General features: G+C 40.4%; 1 protein-coding gene across 1 annotated transcript; it reads right to left on the bottom strand.

Moving 5' to 3' along the window:
• Nucleotides 1-938: 938 nt before the first annotated feature.
• Nucleotides 939-22,302, bottom strand: arvcfa (ARVCF delta catenin family member a; the record flags this gene model as incomplete). The annotated part of the gene is made up of 16 exons (XM_080874949.1): nucleotides 939-1,482; nucleotides 3,150-3,229; nucleotides 4,291-4,378; nucleotides 4,709-4,820; nucleotides 5,090-5,282; nucleotides 5,368-5,518; nucleotides 6,838-6,965; nucleotides 7,777-7,848; nucleotides 7,975-7,992; nucleotides 8,785-8,950; nucleotides 10,537-10,654; nucleotides 10,754-10,937; nucleotides 11,010-11,488; nucleotides 12,824-13,440; nucleotides 14,058-14,234; nucleotides 22,282-22,302. The coding sequence occupies 16 exons, from the start codon at nucleotides 22,300-22,302 to the stop codon at nucleotides 1,390-1,392; spliced, it is 2,697 nt and encodes an 898-aa protein (XP_080731075.1). The 3' UTR covers nucleotides 939-1,389.
• Nucleotides 22,303-23,126: the final 824 nt, after the last annotated feature.

The following is a 23,126-nucleotide window of genomic DNA, read 5'->3' as shown; positions in this document are numbered from 1 at the left end:
ATACTGTTTGTATGTAGGCTGGTTTATGAGATATTTTAAAGACTAATGTCTATATTATATATTACTTTCATCTGTTACCTGTCTAATACAGCTATTAATGGGCTTGTTTAAATAATCTTTGATGTCTTTGACACTATCTTTGAAACTATAGGCACTCTTTTTTTGCTTAAATTATTCTCCTAGCTTTCCTCAAGGAAAACCAAAGCCAAATGTCATTCCCATCATATGTAATGATATCTTGAGGCAGATTATAAGCGTCGCCTGGAGTGCTGCTGTGTTCAAAGTTCTGTAGAAAAGAGTGTCGCAAAATTGCAAACTGAGTGCAAAGCAGACAATGAGCATTCAGTTTCGGCATGCTTGGTAAACAAATTAGTGTCATAGTGTGAATGCTTTCAGAAAGACGGCTTCAATAATCACTGTTTAAGCATTCGGGGAAAAATCTGTCTGACTAGTGGGAGGTGTTTAATCTAACAGGTGCACACTGATAAAACAGAACACGGCATAAACTTCAGTCTGGAAAATAAAAAGAAAAGCAGAAATGAGAAATTATGCACATAATTTATTTTCATTTTCATTCAACATCGCAATGCAAAAAGGAACACTGCAAAGCAGAGTTGTATTGAATGTAGGATCGCTTACTGGTCTTTGCTAATACACATAAATAACTTTTAATTAATAACATGAGTATTACAATAAACATTACAATATAAATGCCTAAATTTAGAATATTAACAGTCCTTTGTTACACATGTACAATCCCATTTTTCCTCTCATGAAACAAATGGAATAGAGACACAGAGATTGGCAAATAGCCATACAGTTTACTCAGATTAATCGAGAAAAACAAAATTCCAAGTATATTTTTGATGGTTAGGTCAGTGATAGCCTTAATCCTCCTACATGTCTCAAACACTTAACAAAAATAGTTCGGAAATGAACTTAGATGAGAATCTATTGTAACCCCAAAACCTACTGATGTGAACAACATCAAATCCACATTATTTTAGAATTGAATAGCTTGAGAAACAAGAAGTATACTGTAGCTAAGGAGTAAAATACAAATTGCACATGTCATATTCTTTGGAGTTATGATTCACCGCAGTTTGCATATTTGGGCTATTTCATATGTCATACTTAATCCCTCGTAAATTTCAGGAATCCAGTACACCTATAGCATCCCAAAAAGCCATAAAATCTATCAGCAAATAAACAAGGATACATGTAGGCGTTTGGCACATCTTATTATTATTATGTAAACAAAGGAAATCATTTTTAAGTGGATCTGTTTGTTTCTCTGTACAAGAATGTTCAGGTGGCACGAGTCCAGGTATCCTCAGTGGAAAATGTCTCTGCAGGATTTGACTGGTTTGATTGGCCGTGCTGTTACGTTTACACCCAGGAGTCCAGTGGTGGAGGTTTGTTATCCATGAGGCCCACAGCAGGCCTGCCAGCTCTGATGAAGTGCTTTCTTTCACTTATCGCCTAGGCCGATTTGCATGAGAAAAACAAGCCACAAGAAAGAAATCCTTCAAAACAAAATTCTGTAACCAAGTTTCAATCTGCTAATCCTACATGCTGTAGCAGTTACTCTGTTAAATTACAGTAAAATGGCAGATATATTTGTCAGTTTTCAGCTGCAACCGTTTGTTTTGTTTTTTTCAGTTGTGTTTTTTTCACACAAGTAGCCCAGCCCACAGCCCAGAAGGCTTCCAGGCATCACATGACAGAAAGTGCACACGAGAATGCAAATGTCTGGTGCTGAGATCTCAAACATTAGCACGTCTTTAACCTGTCAGCTACCTAATAATAAAAAATAATGTGATATTGGAGTGTGCCAATGTGCAATTACTGCAGACATATTTTATATTGTCACGTGGTCAGCCTCCTGAATGGTCTATGCAAACGGCCGATTGAGCACAAACAGCATTTCAAGGAGTATGAATGTCCATGAAGCTGTGTGTTACATGTGAGAAAGGACAACTATATAAACTATCCTGATGAGATTCTTCCTAAAATGTCCAAAGTGCATTTGTGAAAGTTTCTTACTGTAAAAGAAAAATGACTGCACTGTGCTCTGTTGAATACAAGATTTACTGTAAGGTGCTGTAAACTGGTTGGTTGTCATATATTGTTCCTACTGTAATCTCCATAAACAGTTTATCACAATAAAACTGACTGTGTGCACCTGACTCGAGTAACCTGAATTTATTTTCGTGTCTTTTTTCAAACTATGATGATATATCCTTCTCTTTTTCGCTTTATTAAACATTTCATCAGCTACCCTGAGAATGAGAGCAGGGCTCAAAGACATAACATTCGCATAACTGATTTAATAACTGATTAGTAACTACAGGACTCACATAGTTCTCAAAAAATGGAAAAACCGAACCTGCATCCAGAGCAAGGTTTTAATAATGCTTTTTTCTTTAAAGCATCAGAAAAGCATTAAATGAAAGCATTAAAATGAGTAGAACTTAAACATTTAGGCTTTGTGCACTGTTATCCTGTAAAGATGCACAGCCCAGTATCATTTAAAGCTCTTCTTCGGATGTTAGCTGCCTTTTGTTCTGTTCTCTGTCAGATAGATCAAACTTCAATAACGTTGATGTCGGGGCTCTGGGGTGGCCAATCCACGACTGATAGGGTGTCATTGTTGTTGTTTTTCTATGCACGTATGTGTTTTTACTGCGTTGCGAGTGTGTTGGCTAGATGAAACCGAAATTTCCAATTCAGAGTTGAGACTCCATAACTTCTGTTTCCACTGACTTTCAGGCAACTGTTTCTGTTTCCCCAACTACTTTTCTGTAGTTGGGAAATACTTCATTGTTTCCCTTCCTTAAGAAAAGCATCCTGACAGTTATCCTTCCATAGAGACCATTTCTGATGAAGGGCCAAATAAAAACCTTGTGAAAATGGTCAGGTACAAGGACTGGACTAGAAACGAGTGAGAAAGCAGCCAATGTCCAAAGAAAAACTATGAAGGCCCTTCGGAAAGCCCAGAGAACTATTGCTCAAGACCCCTGTGGCTCTTTGGAAGCAAAATATAATGAAATTAACAGGTTACTCAAGACTTCTGCACAATACTACATCTATTTAGCACCAGAAGGGTCCAAGCAAAGTCAGTGTTAAATGTTAAAAAGCCGGATTACCTGAAGAGTGTCTCTTTCCACAACAATGGGCGCCTTTCCATCTCCAATTCTATCATTTGGCTCCAAGCTTGAATAAACATCTGCAAGAGAAAAATCCTATTATATCAATAGTATCATTTCTTGAAACTGATACTGATCAGCTTCGTTTTGCATCTCCAGTGACAGCTGTAATCATTATGGTGCTGTGAGCATTACAATAACACCATCTATCCATTTTATTCCACTCCAGGGTCACTGAGGGGCTCGAGCCTCTCCCAGTAGTAACAAGGACAAGGCTATTACACAAACACTAGAATTTAACCTCACCTTAGACATTTTGGGGGCCACTAAAGTGAAGATAATTGCACACTTAGACATGATGATGTGATAATAAGAGTTTATGAGTAGCCTAAAAATCTATAACCATTAATCAGACACGTTTTCAGTCAGTGTGTGGCAGTCTTAATCTAAAAAATCCCATCTTAAATGCATAAATCTTCACTCAACAGGATTTTTTTACTAATAAGCAATTAAGATAAACTATATTCATGTCAATTTCTATGCATGTTATTCATTTATTTAGTATGTGTTTGGGGGGGGGGGGGGGGGGCACATACACGCTAAAAGGTGTGTAACTTTTACCTTACAAATTTGCTTTGTGCCATTTAAAACCAAAAAGCTCAGAGAAAAACATTTAAATGCAATCATTCACTGAGAAGATTGCCCAAAATCCTCCACCCTTCACCAACCCCTAAAGGATGTTTAAGTGGTGTTTATGTTTTGCAAAACAGCCCTGAGAGAGAACAGAGTAAACCTGTTTAAGGGGAAGCTAGAGGTCGCTCTTGACGTGGGAAAGTGGGTGTCCTTCTGAAATCAAATGTGACTGGTGATGCATGAGCCTGTCCTGCCTCCAGGAGAGACTGTTCAGGCTAATAAGCCGAGTCTGTGCACTGATAACCTTGGCAGCACATCACTGGTTTGGGGGCAGTGTTTAAGAAGAATGTAGTCCAGGACTGCGAATGTTATGTCTTTGTCCGTGACATGAGAAGAACCTCAGTGTGTTTGACAGCTTTTTTACTCCCAGAGCTAGAGGACACTTTTCTCATTTAGATGATGATTTAATAAAAATTCACTGAAGGAATGCACGCTGCAATTTTCTGACCTTGAGTTTTGTCCATGAGAGGCAAAGTGATGTCATCACTTCCTTGCTTTCCGCTCTTGGGTTTTTTTGGCACTCCGGTAGTTGTGGGCTTTGAAAGACGACAAACGTAACATTACTGGATGACAGATGGTTTGCTTTTTGTGATGTTCTAATTTTATAAAGTGGCACGACACTGAAATCCTCTGCTAAGTGGCTTAAAGCTTACTATAAACACTGCTTTTCTGCATATAAATCAAGGCCAAAAATACACTCTCAACCTTTCTTTCTTTACTTTTTTTCCACACAGATCTTCTTGTTTCTTCCTTATAACTATTTGGCAGCATGCATTGCCATGTGTAAAAAGGTCTGAATGATCATGCTTGTGTTAAAATCAATCTTTTCTTGAAGTTTTAAATTGGCACAAAATCAACACAGATACCTTAAAGTGGCTCTTGTTCCAGCCAGCTTTGTTCAGAGTGTTTCTCAAGTCCTTGTAGGCCCATATTGTCTGAAGCACATGGGAGGCTGCCTTTGTCTCCCGCGCTGATTGGCTGACAACGGATCATATTAGATATTGTATAAAATAAGCAGAGGAAATCTCTAAGACAGTAACGTCTCAATGATTAAACTCTAAATGCACTGGAACACGGCGAGACGATGCACTGAGGCAGAAGTCTAAGAAGATATTACGGCCAATAAAACTACGATGATACTATCTTTTTTCTGTTTTATCTATAAAAATGTTAGTTGATCAGCCTTTTTTTATTATTTAAGCTTATATATTTAAAAATGTGTAGATGTATAAGATTCGGTTTTTAACCTTGACTTATTGATGGCCACCAGCTTCTGCACAGCATGACCCTGAATGAGCAGCCGCGCGTTCTCTGGGTTATCTGTGATGATCTCGTGAATCGTGTTCAGTATGGACACCACCGTATCCCCCTCGAGATTCTTCGCTGGATGCTGCTGCCCACACGGCAGATTACCGACGAGGTCCCTCAGAGCATAGTTCCCTGCAACCAGAGACAGACAAAGATGAAAATGTTAGCTCGGCTATGCGAATAGAGCCAAACGTATACAGGCGTTAGAAACCTGTACCTATTAAATCTTTGTTTCTTCTGTCCATAGCCAGGTTGCGAAGAGCAATGGCCACAGCTCGCACAGCTTTGTCCACGTCTGAGCGCAGGAGCTCGACCAGAATAGGCAGACCTTTCTCTTTTCTCACTGTCGCCCGGATATAGCTGGACCACTTCAGATGGAAACACAGAAATGAAAAATAGCAGAGGGAAGACGTCGTGGTTTTTGATTGTTTGGTCAGTCTTAATTCTTAGCCCTCATAAACATGAAGCAATATTTTCCAGTGAAATTCCACTGAAATATAAAAAATAAATGTTTGTTTATTCAAATAATGACTGAATAAGGAAAATATGCTTGGTATAAACTGAATGGGTTTAACCAGATTTTTAAGTGTATAAATTTTGAAACTGTAAGGTAGAATACAGCTTTGGCTGCTCCCTTCACAAGGGGGTCACCACAGCGGGTAGCTCCACATACATGATTTGGCAAATGTTTTACACTGGATGCCCTTCCTGAAGGGATTTGCATCTCCAGCTGGGATCAACATGGTTAGGCGAATGTGCCAACCACTACACTGGTAAAATCTAAAAATAAATACATAAATGAATAAGAAATCCAATTATGCACTTTTATCTGCTCTCTTTTGACATGATTAGCTGTAAAAAAAAAAATAAAATAAAAAAAGTCATTTTATTTTTGGAGCGGCCTTCTTCTTAAATGGTAGTGACATTCATGGTGCACTATATGTTACAAAGCACATTAGTTAGAAGACCTATGGACCCACTTGGGGGGGGGGGGGACACAGCGGCAAAAGCTATTTTGGATGCCGATGACACGGTCAGACTAGAGAGTAAGCTGCGTAATGATGTCGCCTGAAAAAACAAAGCCAACCAGTCAAGAAAAGAAAGCTTCGCATATCCCCAAGGAAGGACTTGAAGAGGTTGTCTCTTTTGATTGTGATTGCTGCAGTGATTGGAATAGAGGGTAAATCGATCGCTCCAGTTTAATTCACTTACGGTATTTCTTTAGGATAGAACTTTATTTTAAGCATCTTCTTCTCTTCTCCTAATACACGTGCATTTATTTAGTGACTTTGTAATCTTACTGACCACTCAAAGCATTTCAGACAGCAAGTCACGTTTGAAGCATTACAGTCACGCAGTACTTCATCTAACCCAGATCCACAGCACACAAATCAACCTAACATGCATGTCTTTGGAGCATGCACAATGGAGAGCAAACTCCACACAGAAAGGTTCCAGCTGGGATATGAACCAAGAGCTGTCTTGCTGCGAAGCGACAGTGCCAACCTCTTCAACACCCCTTTTTAAGGCTCTTCTTTAGCTATATTCTTTATAGCTTCTCTATAACAATAGAGAGTATAATCAAAGCAAGTGTCACATTAAAACTGCATTCATTTAAAGTTTAAACACTTCACAACAGCAACCCAGGTAGTTGTGCGTATAAGAGATAACTCTTCTATCTACTCACAGCCCAGTGTCCCGCAGCGAGGTTCTGCAGCGCTCCTGCAGCTGCCTCCAGGGTGTTGTGGTTGTGACTGCAGGTGAGAAGAGAGAGGTAAAGCCTCACCACCTCCGGCTGGTACAGCAGCTCCAACCCTTGAACACAAAGTCAGAGAAATATTACTCTAAAAAACAAAAAGAAGAAGAAGATCCCAAACCAGTTTGCAAATATATGTTTGTGTTCAAGACGTTTGTCTATGTAGGTCAGTTCAGGTCAGCAGGTTGGTAGGTCAGGGGCTAAATATATATTGTTTAATGGAAGAGTGTGGTAGAAAATTACTACTCCAGCTGACTCCCTACTGCAGAGACTTTTTTTTCTGTACTAAGCCAGGGGAGCGGAGGCTGCTGGATGCCTGACAAGTATAATAAAGCTGACCCTGAACCATAACATGCTTGTCATTCTGATTTGCATTCACAGACTGCAGCGTGGGAGGCATAAGCTGTTCTCTGATCTCTTTCCTAATGACAGCCAGATCCACATATACAGTATTCAAGCATACGGTACAATAGCGATTTCTGTTCTTTTCTCCTTTTTTTATCTTATACAATACCACATAAAGACATGTGGGTCATCCAGTGTTTTGAGCAAACGCCAGATAAAACGTTCAGTCTTTGAGTTGATGGGCTATTTTGTTTTAGTAATGAAATTTTCTACAAGTGGCACAGGTGCTGATGTGTGGCTTTGCATTTCAATGAATTCTCTTTGAGGCCATGCCAAAATCATGCTCGCACAGCAAATAATGTAACGCAGAAAGCAGGTACTGATGACTGATAATAATGATAGACAGTGGAAGTCCTTCTCAATACAGTTACCTTTCAGCTATTTACAGTAAGCCTGATGCAAAGGTACTCTACTTTTGTTGTATTTAAAGTGCAGTGTGAGGCTTATTACTGTATTATTGGATACCTTTCATTAGCTCTGTACATTTTGGCAAATCCAATGTACTGTATTTTCTGTCCATAAATCCATTTTTCCAACCTGCACATCACAGATACACACATGCACACAAACACCGGTTTTTAGTCAGAGATAATGTCAACAAATTGATCATGGTATCACAACATCACCGCTACGGAAAGATTCTGGAGGAATAAGCAGACTGACCTTGATTGAACCACTCTTCTGATTAATGTGATTTGAAGGGAAAGAAGAAAGAACAATGTCAGAACAATGTAATTATGCCGCAAAAACGGACACATCAGCAGAAAACACATGGCTCCTCCGTGTAGCGAGACACTGAGCAACTCATCAGGCTAATGTTTTGCTCACAGGGGTATTTGTCAGCTTTAGCATTGCTGAGAACCATAAAACTTTAAATCACTGTTAACTCAAACCCTAATGGTTCCCCATTAAGTTGTTTCCTTCTCCACAGAGTGCTGCAGCCTATTAATTCTCAGCAACATGTCTAATTTTTATTTAGGTATATAATGTTAAAAATAATGGTCCAGCCTTTGCTGTCCTTATTGTTGCATCAGTGGCATGGTGCAAAAATTGCATAACTGATGTAACAAAACATATCTAGGCGTTTTCCAATTTCTGAACCTTGCATTCCAGCCAAAAAGTAAAATCTATTATCAGCTCCTCTGTCTGCAGGAATATGAAATATTCAGACTCTGAGAGGCATAAAGGGATAATAAAGAAATGTGAGGCCTAACAGCAAAAAAGGCAAAACGAACGATCTGGTCAGAGATTACAGCTGTAAAGTGTGAACAAACAAAATGTATCCCGCTGAATATTAGTACAGAAAATGTGTGCCAAGCACTGAAAAGGGAGGAAGAAGAGAATAAACATTTTGATAGTAAACTGTCCATCCCTCATAAAATTACTGCGGATATGTTTTAGACATTTTCACCTTGTATACAGCATATAGAGTCCTAGTTTTGAGTCACACATGCTATGATGTATCTTACCAACCTTTGGGTCTTTTTCCTGAAAAACAGTCCGTTTCATTTTTCTTTGGATGCCCGATGGATCTCATGAGATGATTTCCGTGGGGCTCCTGAAATCGCTCCACTCCGGGTATTTCTTTGTGAACGTGATAGGACAGGTTCCGAAGGATGCAGACGCAGTTCTCCACCGACTACGTGAAGAGCAGTGATGAAAGATTGCAGTTTAAAAAAGGATGTATAGAAAAATAATTCTTTAAATACCACATCAGAGACATTAGATTAGAGTCTCCTTATAAAAAGGAGAATTTTGAGAAAATCTCAAGAGCTTTGAAGAACCTCATCCATACCTAGATTTGATGACGTTTAATAACCGTCTGAATCTGGTGCTGTTTCCAATATTAACTTAAATTTGAGACTAAAGCAACTTGACTTTCAGTGGATTTTCTATTTCAAGTACTTTATAGTTAAAGTACTTCAATAAATATACTCACAAACCATCCCTAAACTCTAAAAGACAGAACATTTAAAAAAAATAAAATAAAAGCAGAACTTCCACTTAAACAGTAAGAGAGACTAAACACGGGTTTAATTAGAAAGACAGACACTAATAAAGCATTTTTTACCCCTAAACAATGAGCTCAAGTAATAAGCCAACATGACCGGGGTTTAAAGATTTTATGCTCCGGTCTCCCAATAGCAGGATCAGAGAAAAAAAAATCTGTGGCCCGGAGCAATACATCCCGATATACCCCATCCATCACCTGTCCACTGACACTGAAACGAACAAACTGAGAGCAACACAAACAGTTTTCCCTAAGTGGAATTTCTACAAACTGTTGTTTAGAGCAGCACTTGAAATCCCCCTTGTTAAGTTTTATGGGCATTTCATAAAGAGGGGTATTTATACCCATGGTGTACTTGTTGTGCTGTGCAGGTTCAAAATAACTCAAAATACTTTACTAACTGTAATAGTCAAGTAGTAGATAAATATTTTATAAATGAACACTATAGATAGCTATGTTTATTCTACTGCTAAAAGTCATGAAAAGTCGTTTTAAAAGGAAAAGGGCATAGAATTTAAAAGTCAAAATTATGCGGCTAAAACTGTACAAAGATTGGGAGAGCTGTGGAAAAAATAGTTCAATATTTAGTTACATTTCTTGGGTACATGGCTGAGACGTTTAGGTTCTGTGTCCAAATGGTGGAGTAAATGTGAAGTTTACCAAACTGGCCCAAGCACTGACAGGTCAGCTGGGTAAAATGAATTGCAACAATACTAAAGGCCATTTTAAATAAGTTTGGAGCATGACTCGTAGTGTTGAAGAGTTACTGAAGTTCATCTGTCGGGCACGTTTGTTGGGCATGTCCAGTACATCTTTTCATCCCAAGAGCGATACAAGCAATTAATCATTCCATCAAGTGACTCCCACAGACCTGTTTGGATTCACAATTATAAGTACCTCACTACTTTGTTAAAGGGTTGATAAACAGTGGTTGATAAAAATGTATATGACTGTATAGTAGAGGTGTAAGTAGCTATAGGGGTTATTAAGGTAAAAAACTATATGGTGTATAAACATGCAGTCAGTGATAATGTCACAAATATGCAGCTACACTGTTGTATATTAGGAGTCACCAGCATCACCAGTTATGATGTCACAATTTTAAGCATGGTTACATTTCTCTGCAGCTTTGAGAAATAATTGTCATCATTAGAAGCTACATTTAGATTTTTATTTATTCTTAAACTTGAAATAAGAGTAGTGACTGCAGCGACCTTATTGTCTGTGTCCTTGTTGACAACAGCTGACTGAAGGGCATGAAGGAGCGCAGCCACCAACCCCTCACACTCTCTCAGTCTCTGTCGAGCCTCGGCCCCATCTGAGCTGACGTTCCTGCAGAAACAACTTTGTTTGCAAAGCTGCACAAACTCCATCACAAGTGAGCTTTTACCGGCTGTTTGTCATATGTTCCACAACGGCCGGCAGGGTTACCTCAGACACCCAGAGGTGTTCTTGAAGACTGTGGTCCACTCGGCGCTCTGCAGTTTCGAGGGGTCTACTAAGTCTCTCTTCCAGCCTGAGTGTGGGATGATGATTTCATCAGTCAGTGTTTGAAGTCCGTGGTTGATTACCATCATCTTTAGTGGCTCGTGTGATGAGAGGTTCCACAGGGTGCCTGCAGTGATAGAATACAATTATGAATAAAGAATAAAGTTGAAGAAGTAGCTTTAGAAAAAATCAGCAATACCTGTCACTAACTCTTTGACCTCCATGCTGCTGGTCTTCCTCAACAGCCTAACTAAAGCTTGGATTCCATCACAGTTCTTGATGGCCATCTTATTATTGTGGTCTTTCCCGAAAGATATGTTGCGCAGTGCACCGCAGGCCTTGCGGTGGACTTCTGCCTTAGGATGGTCTAATAGTCCCACCAGAATTGGCACTCCATTCAGGTGGCGGACCTCTTGCTTTATTCGGTCATTCTCATAACACAGGTGCTGCAGATAGGCTGCTGCGTTGGACTTGACCGGGTCCATTGGGTGGCTGAGCATGGAGATCACCTCATGCAGGTTGGGATCTCTCCAACGCGGGTCTCTTCGGATACTGTCCAGGCTGACCATGCTGCTTCGTTTGTGGGGTAACTGCAGGGTCTGCGCTCGACACATGGCCTGAAAGAAAGGATTCAGGTTCCCCTCCAGCTGTGCCATGAAGGCGTCGTCGTAGCCACTTCTATAGAGACAGATTTACACACACACATTCATGTGTGTATCAGGATTGATAAAAAATACATCTCATTTATCAAGTCATCTGGAACATGTGTTTACTTCCTTGCTAAAAGTGGAGATTATTAATAAGCGTTTTTTTAGCTAGTACCAGTACCAAAATTAGCCAGTAGCTGCTTACCTCTTCCTCTGTAGCTTAATAAACAATGTGCCTAAATTTGCTTGTGCCTTTTGATTGTGTAGTGGTCACAAATTTAAAACTTTAGCTTTTTTTTTTTCACCTTTGAACAAAAGCCAGGTTATCTCTTTGCTCCTGCATACAGAATTTATGCTTAGCTATGCTAACAATCACATAGCTTCAGACTCATAGTACTGTATGTGAGGTGCCATCTTTCGTCTGCATATTCTCAACAAGAAAGTGAACCATTTCCCAAAAACTATCATATTCTTTAAAATTCAACAGCCTTAATTAAGCAGATTCACATTACAATCACTGTGTCTAATAGATTGAGCTTCAGTAAATTTACAAGTGTTGTATCTTTGGTAAACAGTTCTGTCTGTCTGCGCGAGCGAAGGAAAAGCTTCTGGCAGCCAATAACAGGTGAAACCTCCTTATTTATCAACTTTGCAGCAGGCTGCCATCACCGATTGATACCAGCTGCTACTTAACTGCTGTCCATCTGTCTTTCTATTATCCAGGCTGACTCGAGACTGGAGCAAAGACAGAATCTGGATGTTTGTGCAGGTAAATAATTTAGTATATAGTATTATCATTGATAAAAGATTAGATGTACATATTTAAAATGTTAGGTTGTGAGATTTATAATTTTTTTTTCGGAAATTGTCAGGAATTTTTCTAGAAAACGTGTCAATAACCTTTTGCTTTAATCATGCTAGAAAAACTAATCAGTTGTAGTGTGGATATATGCTTGCTATGAATGTCAAAGGTCAACTGGCTTTTCAGATTAGCTTCAGTTTGTAGAGGCCATTTGTAAAAGGTGAACTCTTTACCAGAGACCTTCTTGATATTTCAATAAACCAAACTGCTCCTTCACCTCCGACTAGCCCCTCCTCAAAACACACACATAAATTGCCCTAAATAAACTCACTCCACACCAAACCCGCTCAACTGCTTCACTTAAGAATGTCCTGTTAAATCTTCACCTCTATAGTGTAGAGACTGACTGACAAACCAACACGAACATATTACAAATTACAAATTCTCCCCTCAAATTATCTACATAAGGACTGATCTGTATTTGTCCCCATCTGTAGGCCACAATGCAAAAATAGAAACACACTGTGGGATCCGTAACATGTCATCTAATGTATCATTACCTACCTGGTTCTCGAGGGCTCCCTGAGAAGCTCCATGGTGGTGATTGGCCTAAACTGGTGGATTCCCCCCAGTGTTGGGTAATTTAGAGGTGGGTGGTTGGTCTTCATATCCACAGGGTTTTCTCCCCGTTCACTGTGGCCGTCCTGTTCTGGCTGGCTGCTCAGGCCTGCAGAGGCGTAGCTGTCTCTGAGGAAGGGTAAGGTGTAGTGAGCCCCTGACTGGAAGTTTTTGGCGGACCAGTAGCCATGGAGGTTAATTCGGGACAGGCTTCCATATCCTGCACATAAGTCACCACCGATACCTCTGTAGGCATCAGGTAGGGCGTACACTGCGCTCTGACTGTCTGGGTTAGCTGACTGAGGCTCAGAAGGCTGCACTATCAGCTGGGGTTGTGGGGGTGCCATGGTAGTGCTGATGGTTGTTGTGGTTGGTGTAACAGCCTCAGAGGGCTGAGTGCTTGTTTCAGGAGTAGGTTGTTCAGTGGTAGCGTCATCTCGAACCACTGATGGTGATGTGAGATCAGGTGAGGCTGATGTCTGCAGGTTCTCCTGCTGTATCTCTGTAGATTCTTGGGTCTCACTCGTGGCCTTTTCACCCTCTTGTTCCACAGCCTTGGACTCCTACAAAGATAGACGCGGCTGTTATCCCAGTCTTTTCAGAATCTGTGTTAATCTTCCCACTTTTCTCTCTTTCCTTTTAATCCCAGAAAACTGATGTTTACAGTGACATCGGGAGGTATTTGGTCTGGATGTACTGCAGTTGCACAAAATTGTTTCTGTTACCTGCAGTGTGTTAATCATTTTGTTTTTAACTCTACGGCATATCCCATTTCTTATAGTGATGATCAATCATCATCTTTTTAGCACATCCCTGGCTTAGTGAGCCTACAGTAAATAATGACTTCTTTGTTTCTGCCAAAGGATAATGAATTCCCCTTATTTGAAAATGAGTTCAGATTGGAATCCAGCAAAAGAAGTTGAGGCCCAGCCACTGTTTGGAAGCAGAGTCAATTGCTGGAAATTTAATTGTCTGGTGTAGTAAATTTATTTTTACTTTAACTCTTGGATTGTACAGTGTACGATAACTTATTGTCAAATTAAACTAACCATATTCAATTCAATGACCAATGATTAATACACCTTTTAAGTCTGTGGACTTGCCAATCAATCAAAATCTACATTAACAAGGTGCATTAAGTTACCAGGTGGTGGCAAAGTGTGACCTTAAAGTCATTAACCTCAGTGTCTGTCTGCTGTGGGGTGTCGGTTTCTGTGGAGCTTTCATTGGTCGAGGTCATCACAGAGGCAATGGAAGTGGGCGTGTCCAGTTCGTCACTGGCTGATGGGTTATCCAGAGCTCCTTCTTTGGCTTCCTGGGACAAAGACAGTGGAGGAGGCCCCTCTGCACTCTGCTCCTAAATAATTTTAAAAAAAGAACCACGTAAAGCTTTGTCAGTGATCACATTAATGGTGTGTATTGTGTACAACCCGACCCAATCAATTAGTCAGCGTTACTAGGAAATGCATTGATTAATATGAAAAATGGGGGAAAAATACATAACATTATTCAGAAAAAGTAATTTAGAATAGGTTTTGTGAAACAGTTTGTCCAGCAGCACATGCAGCAGTGTATCAACACAGCTGAGCAGATGATGGTGGGGAGTCAGGCAGTGGCTGTTTTATGAATTGTTAAACAATTGCCCATCATTTTGCTTTGTCACTATACTAACTATAGCGCATTCTATCTTTATATATAGTTGTGGTCAAAAGCTTAAATACACTCATCATAGACAAATGTCATACTAAAAAAACAAGAATTAAGTGCAGAAGTTTCTGTGGAATCCATAAAGGTTAAAATCATACATACTTGCCAGTCAATCAAAAGTATGTACTACAGTGCAACTGTAGTACATCCAGACCAAATTGTCCTTAATAAGTTGCACTTCAACCAGATGCTTTTGGCAGCTAACGACAAGCTTCTGGGATCGTTCTAGGTGGATATTTGATCACTCTCTTCTTGGCAGAATTGTGTTAGAATTCATTTACAGTGGGGCAAAAAAGTATTTAGTCAGCCACCGATTGTGCAAGTTCCCCCACTTAAAATGATGACAGAGGTCAGTAATTTGCACCAGAGGTACACTTCAACTGTGAGAGACAGAATGTGAAAAAAAAAATCCATGAATCCACATGGTAGGATTTGTAAAGAATTTATTCGTAAATTAGGGTGGAAAATAAGTATTTGGTCACCTCAAACAAGGAAAATCTCTGGCTCTCAGAGACCTGTAACGTCTTCTGTAAGAAGCTTTTCTGTCCCCCACCCGTTACCTGTATGAATGGCACCTGTTTGAACTCATCATCTGTATAAAAGACACCTGTCCACAGCCTCAAACAGTCAGACTCCAAACTCCGCCATGGCCAAGACCAAAGAGCTTTCGAAGGACACCAGGAAAAGTATTGTAGACCTGCACCAGACTGGGAAGAGTGAATCTACAATAGGCAAGCAGCTTGGTGTGAAAAAATCAACTGTGGGAGCAATCATCAGAAAATGGAAGACATACAAGACCACTGATAATCTCCCTCGATCTGGGGCTCCACGCAAGATCTCATCCCGTGGGGTCAAAATGATCATGAGAATGGTGAGCAAAGATCCCAGAACCACACGGGGGGACCTGGTGAATGACCTGCAGAGAGCTGGGACCAAAGTAACAAAGGTCACCATCAGTAACACACTACAACGGCAGGGAATCAAATCCCGCAGTGCCAGACGTGTTCCGCTGCTGAAGCCAGTGCATGTCCAGGCCCGTCTGAAGTTTGCCAGAGAGCACATGGATGATACAGCAGAGGATTGGGAGAATGTCATGTGGTCAGATGAAACCAAAGTAGAACTTTTTGGTATAAACTCAACTCGTCGTGTTTGGAGGAAGAAGAATACTGAGTTGCATCCCAAGAACACCATACCTACTGTGAAGCATGGGGGTGGAAACATCATGCTATGGGGCTGTTTTTCTGCCAAGGGGACAGGACGACTGATCCGTGTTAAGGACAGAATGAATGGGGCCATGTATCGTGAGATTTTGAGCCAAAACCTCCTTCCATCAGTGAGAACTTTGAAGATGAAACGAGGCTGGGTCTTCCAACATGACAATGATCCAAAACACACCGCCCAGGCAACAAAGGAGTGGCTCCGTAAGAAGCATTTGAAAGTCCTGGAGTGGCCTAGCCAGTCTCCAGACCTCAACCCCATAGAAAATCTGTGGCGGGAGTTGAAAGTCCGTGTTGCTCGGCGACAGCCCCAAAACATCACTGCTCTCGAGAAGATCTGCATGGAGGAATGGGCCAAAATACCAGCTACTGTGTGTGCAAACCTGGTAAAGACCTATAGTAAACGTTTGACCTCTGTTATTGCCAACAAAGGTTATGTTACAAAGTATTGAGTTGTATTTTTGTTATTGACCAAATACTTATTTTCCACCCTAATTTATGAATAAATTCTTTACAAATCCTACCATGTGGATTCATGGATTTTTTTTCACATTCTGTCTCTCACAGTTGAAGTGTACCTCTGGTGCAAATTACTGACCTCTGTCATCATTTTAGGTGGGGGAACTTGCACAATCGGTGGCTGACTAAATACTTTTTTGCCCCACTGTAAATTGTTTGGTCCAGCTTTCAAGCATAGTCCATACATTTTTGTAGTTTCAAGTTAGGGTTTGAGTTTGTAATTCTTGGTCCTTTTTTAAGAATTTCCATATTTATGATTTGCTATGTTCTTGTAATGTTGTTTTGGATTATGTGCTGGAGTTTATAGTTTGTTTGTTTTTTTGGAAGGTTATATTTTGGTTCTTGAGTTCTAATTATCATGTCTTTCCTATGTCTTTTTGTCAGCTCTCCATCTTTAATCACTTGGTGTTTAGTACTTACTGTGGTTGGGTCCCTGGGCCTAGGACCCAGTGTTTTCAATGTTATCTTGTTTGTGCATTTCCTGTCTTATCTTTATATTGCTGTACCACCTGATTCTGTTTACCTGTGTCTTCTTTTTCTCATCTGTGTCTTCTCTCCCTAATTACCTTGTGTGTGTATATAAGCCCTCAGTTTTCCTTAGTTCCTTGTCGTGTCATACTGTTGTGTGTCCTCCACATCATTATTCCAATATCTGGACTCTAGCCATGTGAATTTCCTGCCTCAGCCCCAATAAAAGCTCCACTTTGTTTTAGTTAAGTCCTCGAAGTCTGCTTTCTCCACCTTCACACTCCTTATGACAGGTTGAGGTCAAGACTTTGACAAGGCTATTCCAGAGCTTTATGCTAACCTGCTCTATCTATTCCAAAGCCTGTTTTTTGGGAGGATCGTTTCCTGCTGGAACACCAAACTAAAGTGCTATTAGCTATCTAGCTGTTGGTTTAAGGTGAAGTTGAAGAATTTGGAGATAGTCCTAGTCCACTGGGATCAAAACTGTCCAACAGTATAAGGCTCTCACCACCATGTTTGTCAGCTAGTATCGTGTTTTTAGGTTTGAAAGCTTCATCTGTACTCCTCCAAATATACGTCTTGTCAAATAGCTCATCCATTGTCTCTTGACCATAAAACTTCACTTGAGTCTTGGCTATTCCTGAACATCTAACCAATTTCCTTAGATGGGTCTTCTTCCAGACCTTGGGAAAGTGGTGACACATCCAAATGTTTTAAGTACAATTGTCTGCACTAACGATCTTGGAATAAGCAGTTTTTTAGAAATGGCTCCTTCCTAACTTGCATAAATCTCCAGTTTTTCATCTTAGATCTTCACTGAGTTCCTTGGGATTTCTCATTGTTCTGATTATTGGTCAGTCCAGTGAGAGCTATCAAACAAATCATTTTTATGCTGGCAAAGAGAAACTCACTCATGAAAATCATGATCACTAATGAGAATTTAATAAGCCCTGGCCTTGTCCATTTAAAAGACTTAGAACCTTGTGCACTTGTGCAGCCTATTCTTGTATTGTAAAGTGATTAAAGATATGTGCTGTCATTCCACCCTGGAAAAGGAACAATTTGAAGATATCATTTAACACCCCAAATTATCATGACACTCATGCCCATGACGACAGTGTGTAGACGTCTGACCAAAATTCAACCGTATGCATAAGAATATATAGGATATATTTACATATACATATTTGATAGTATATAATTAAATCCAACTGCCTAAAATTGAGAAATATATTGCTGTCCATGCTCTAATGTACATAATTCTTACAATACATTAAAAGGGACATTGCAATTTAGTAAACAACATTATGATAGCATACTGTGTCATTAAAGCAATTGCACATAATAAGGAAGCTGCACTTAATGTTGGGTTGTGAGCAGAGTCAGTGCTGAGAGCTCATCTCCTTTCAATTATCATGTAATTTATGTAATTCAAAACACAAACTGTGAATTCCTGATGAAAAATATACTCACTTTTTAAATTAGACTAATATAAATAATAATAATATAAGTCTGGAGGAAAAAAAACACAACAATCTCTCTGTGTATGAGCTTTTTTGTGAACTGTAATCTAATTGGGCAAAATGTCCACTGGGAAAACAATGACTCAAGCTGGTTCAGGGCAGTTCTGTCCATGATCATGCCCATCATGCACAAAAGAGAGAGAGAGAGAAAGTAAAAGAAACGTAGCGACATAATAAGGAACCCTAAAAGGAAGCCTTATATGCATACTAGAGTGCACAATACAGAATCAGTTGGCTTGTTTCTGCCATCTTGTAATCTAATCAAAAATATCTAGAATCCCTGGATATATGCATAATTGCTTTCTTACTTATGTGCACTGGAGTGTGCTTCCATTTGTTTTAGCCGTAATAGGCGATTCCTGAACTTTCACACTCAATTCCCGTTAAAATTGAGAAACTATTCCCCTTATTTAAACTGATAAAGTTATCAGCCAATTTTCTCAGCACTTGTGAAAACTTAAAACATTATGACTTCAGGGAGCTAAATTATCTTTCAATATTAAAAAAATATATATTTGACAGTCATTTTACAAGGAAGCTTTCAAAGACTAAGCAAAGATAGAGTGCTGTGAAAAAGTATTTGCCCTTGATTTCTTAGTTTTTCGCATACTAGTCACACTCAAATGTTTCAGATCATCAGACTATTTTTATTATTAGACAAAGATAACCTGGGGAAACACAATCTAAAGAAACCAAAGAGCCGCTAGGAAACAAAGTCGTGACATCTATCAGTCTAGAAAGCGTTGCAAAGCCATTTCTAAGGCTTTGGGACTTCCCGAACCACCTAATCAAAGCCGTAATCAAAAAAATGGAAAAAACAAGTTGTGAACTTTTCTAGGAGTGGCCAGCCTACCAAAATGACTCCAGGACAGCTCATCCAGGAGGTCACAGAAGAACCCAGAATAACATCTAGGCCTCGCTCACATTGGCTAAGTTCAGAGTTAACGATTCAGCAATAAGAAAGAGACTGAGGAAAAGTGGGATCCATGGAAGAGTTTCAAGGAGAAACCACTGCTGACCAAAAAGATCACAAAGGTTTGTCCCAAATTTTCCAAAAAACATCTTGATGATCCCCAAGACTGATTTGAAAATATTAAAAATAATATACAGTGATGGTCTAGGGCTGTGTTGGTGCTTCAGGATCTGGATAATATGCTATAATTGATGGACCCATGAATTTTTCTCTCTACCAGGAAATCCTGAAGGAGAATCACCAGCCATCAGTTCAAGAGCTTACTAAAGTTATTTTAGTCTAATGTTAATTAGACTAAATGTATTCTTAACTACTTTTTCTATGATATTCTGAATCTTGAAAGTGTGAGAAATATGCAGCAAATAAATAAATCAGAAAATGAGGAAGGGGGCAAAAAGCTTTTTTACAGCACTGTATATTTATTACTGCCCCATCTTCGGTGCTTGCAAACTGAAGTGGATGGGATAATGCTGAGTTCCCCAGAATTAAGTATGCATCAGATCAGCTCCACTGGCTGAAACATCATGCAGGTAATACTGGTTCCTCTGTGTTGTTAAAAACTGTATCTACCTTATTCACAATGTGTTAAATAAGAATTTCTTGAAATGGCCCATTAGCAAAACTCTGAGCAGAGCGACACTGTAATGGCACTGTACGAGTCTCAGACAGTTAATTACTTAAAACAAATCAGTGAAACGTGGTTTAGCATCTCTGAGCCCTGAGCTGTGCTACTGCTCTGGTACAAAATGTGGATATTTCCATAATTTAATCTTGTTTATTTCAGGCAGAAGTTAAATTTCCTCTCCAATTTAACAAAACTGGTTTCATTAAGCAGAGTGGATTAATTATTGAACATCTTGGTCTGAGAAATAACTGGAGGAACTTTTTGACTGTAAACACATTTTCAGCTGACTTTAAACTTCACATTTATTTCAGTATGTGTCTGCAGAAATTTGATTAACGGCTCTGCTCATTGTAATAAATGGCTAATGTACATCCTTGAGTCTTCAAGACCCTCTGAGTGAAGAGTTAAAATTATACAGGCAATAATGAAAGCGCCCAATCAAAACAGTAGAGTACAATTAAAATCTTTTATAATGAAGAAAATCATTCAACTGCATCATCAGTGAACCATCCTCAACAAGTCCTCCGACTAATCGAAATCAATTTTCCCCGTGATCACTCAACGGCACATGCACAATATACTGAGATAAAACAAAATAAACTGTTAAATCTCCCCAAGCTTTCCTCTTTCTGAGGCTGCGGCATTAAACTGAACAAGAGGCGAGAACTAAAACCCACTGCATTAAATCAGGCTGCAGTGAGCAGCTAACTGAATGTGTGGAGAGGGCGAAAGAGAGCCTGATTCGCTTTCAAACACCTCACCTCACAAGAGCCCCTCATATCCATGTGCAAAATGTGTCAGTGGGGAGTGGAGATGAAAGGGTCACCCAGGAGAAACTGGCAGTGAGGGGATGATCCTAGCCTGAACACCTCTGGGGGAGGCTGATTGGATATTGTTAGGCAGCATTAAATGAAGGCCTGGCCAAAAGACAGAAGGGGTACTACTGTCCTCTACAGAAGGCTTGATTAAGGATTTGCAGGATGTTAATAGGCTGGACAGTGGCCTGTGTGCTGTCTCTGTCTGATTCAAGCTCCAGGGAAGGCCAGGCCCCTGTGAGTCAAAGCTCATTTAAATAACTCACTGCACCATCACTAAGTATGCTCGCAGAGCCAAATAGGTCAAGATGATGATTCTGAATCCGACTGAGATTTAAAGGGGGAAAAAACGAGTTATAGTATATAGATGTTAGGTGCAGTGGTGCAGGGACAGAATGACATGATTAGAATCTTGTTCCCATCAACTCTCAGAATCGAGGCCAGCAGCAGCAGCACTCAGGGTTTTATTTTGGGAGGAAGAGGCTGATCTAATGCTGACTAAGTTCAGATTTTGGTGACCAGCTCAAGGGCATGACAGACACAAGCCATGATTCAATCTGGTCTCAGGTCTATTTCAAAAAAAGAACAACAGGCATTCTTGATTGCATTTACATGTGAGGGTCAAAGTCATTTAGGAGTGATCAAACTGAGGTATAAATTTGCTTAAACAGACAGCTTGTCTTTATCCGAACGGAGGATTGAAACAGTAATGCTGCCACGGGATAATAAAACATGACATCAGCCTGCTGATGTCAGAAGACATTAGTCACAACTTTGTCACAACTCATCTGCCCTCTACTATCTGTTGAATCAGTGATGCTTAAGCGCAAATGTGCAGAATAATTGCACTGAAATGGCAGACGCTTTAATAAACTCCTCTTATTTGTGGCCAGTTTCCTGCAGAAGGGCCATTATGCAATGCATCATGTTTAAGCTTGATGTAGCCACGCTTCTCTGTTTGAAAGAAATACTGATTCAAAATGACAATCCAGAGTGAAAAAAATGGGGAGAGGAAATTCTTCCTCAACATTTCCATCAGAAGCCAGATTTCACTCCTGATCACAGGCTGATCCTCAAATAGTTAAATGCTGCATGGTCAGATTTAATGTCTCACTGATACAGTACATCATGGCAATGCACTTAGCAGAGTGTGTGCAGCATCACTCCCCCCCCCCCCCCCCCCCGCCACCCCCCACACCCCTCAAGAGGAACAACCTTTCCTCTTAATGCAATCAGATATGATCCTCCTCATGATATTGCCTACAACAACAAAAAAAAGCATGCATGTTCACACGAGCACACTCACAAACATGCGCACACTTGATGAAGACCTTAGCGTCATGTCCCCATGCACGCAAGGAGACCGCACCGACCAGCAGCGAGAGGTAAGGAGGTGAAGCTACTGATGCCTCTTTCATTCATCATGACAGAGGCAGAATGCAAAGCTGTGGATTGCTACAGTTTTCTCTCTGCAGGAAGAAAAAAAACTGATGGGCAAAAAAAAAAAAAAGAGGGAGGGTACAGAGCAAATAGAGCCATTCCACCACACACACTTACCTCTTTCACTTCAGCAGGCATTGCCAAACCTTTTCTGCTTCCCCACAAATGATGAACAAGATGCGTCCCCCAGTGAGACTTCTGTTTCTCTGCCTCTGCTGAATATTGCCTTGACTCTCTTTCAGCATCTGAGGCAGTTCAGACATGAGCAGCCATCCTTCCTCCCTGCTTGCACTAACACACGTCCGCGCGCTCTCTCTCTCTCTCTCTCCCTCTCTCCCTCCCGCTCTCCCTCTCTCTGCCTCTATTACTCTTTCTCTCACAAACACACACTAGACGCACCATGCACACATTTGCTCAACACAGACGTTCCCTCGCATGCGCTCTCTCTCTCACACACACACACACAAATGCACGCACACATGCTCTGAGCGAGAATGAACGCGGGGCTCTCTCTCATTACTGCACTCCTCCTCTGATCTGTACTGCAGTTAATGTGTGTGCTATTAGCGAGGTGCTGAATCAACTGTGTGATGCCGAGCTTAGGTAAGTGCAGAGCCCCGCAATCCCTGTGCTCTCCCCAATATTTTCTGCCAGCTCTGGTCCAAGGAAACACGTGTACACACATGCACTCACACTTACAAGTGTGTATTATGCACACACATGCAGCTACACACCATTCCCTGTGGGCTCACAAGCTGATGCAGCTGGAGCAGAGCAGCCCGCACTAGTTCAGTACTATGTCACCCATGTGCAGCATAACAAGGAACAAGGGGGATTTGAGCAGTGGAGGGATGGTAGCATGGCTAAACACTGCATGCAGCACTGGACAGAGGAACAGGCTCCGTGATTAGTGAACTAAAAGATTAGCTCAGAAAAGTGAAACAAACAAATCAAGCCCCTTT

Source organism: Rhamphochromis sp. 'chilingali', assembly GCF_963969265.1.
Source record: "Rhamphochromis sp. 'chilingali' genome assembly, chromosome: 2".
Classification (NCBI taxonomy): Eukaryota; Metazoa; Chordata; class Actinopteri; order Cichliformes; family Cichlidae; genus Rhamphochromis; species Rhamphochromis sp. 'chilingali'.
This window is presented reverse-complemented; position numbering and strand designations above follow the sequence as displayed.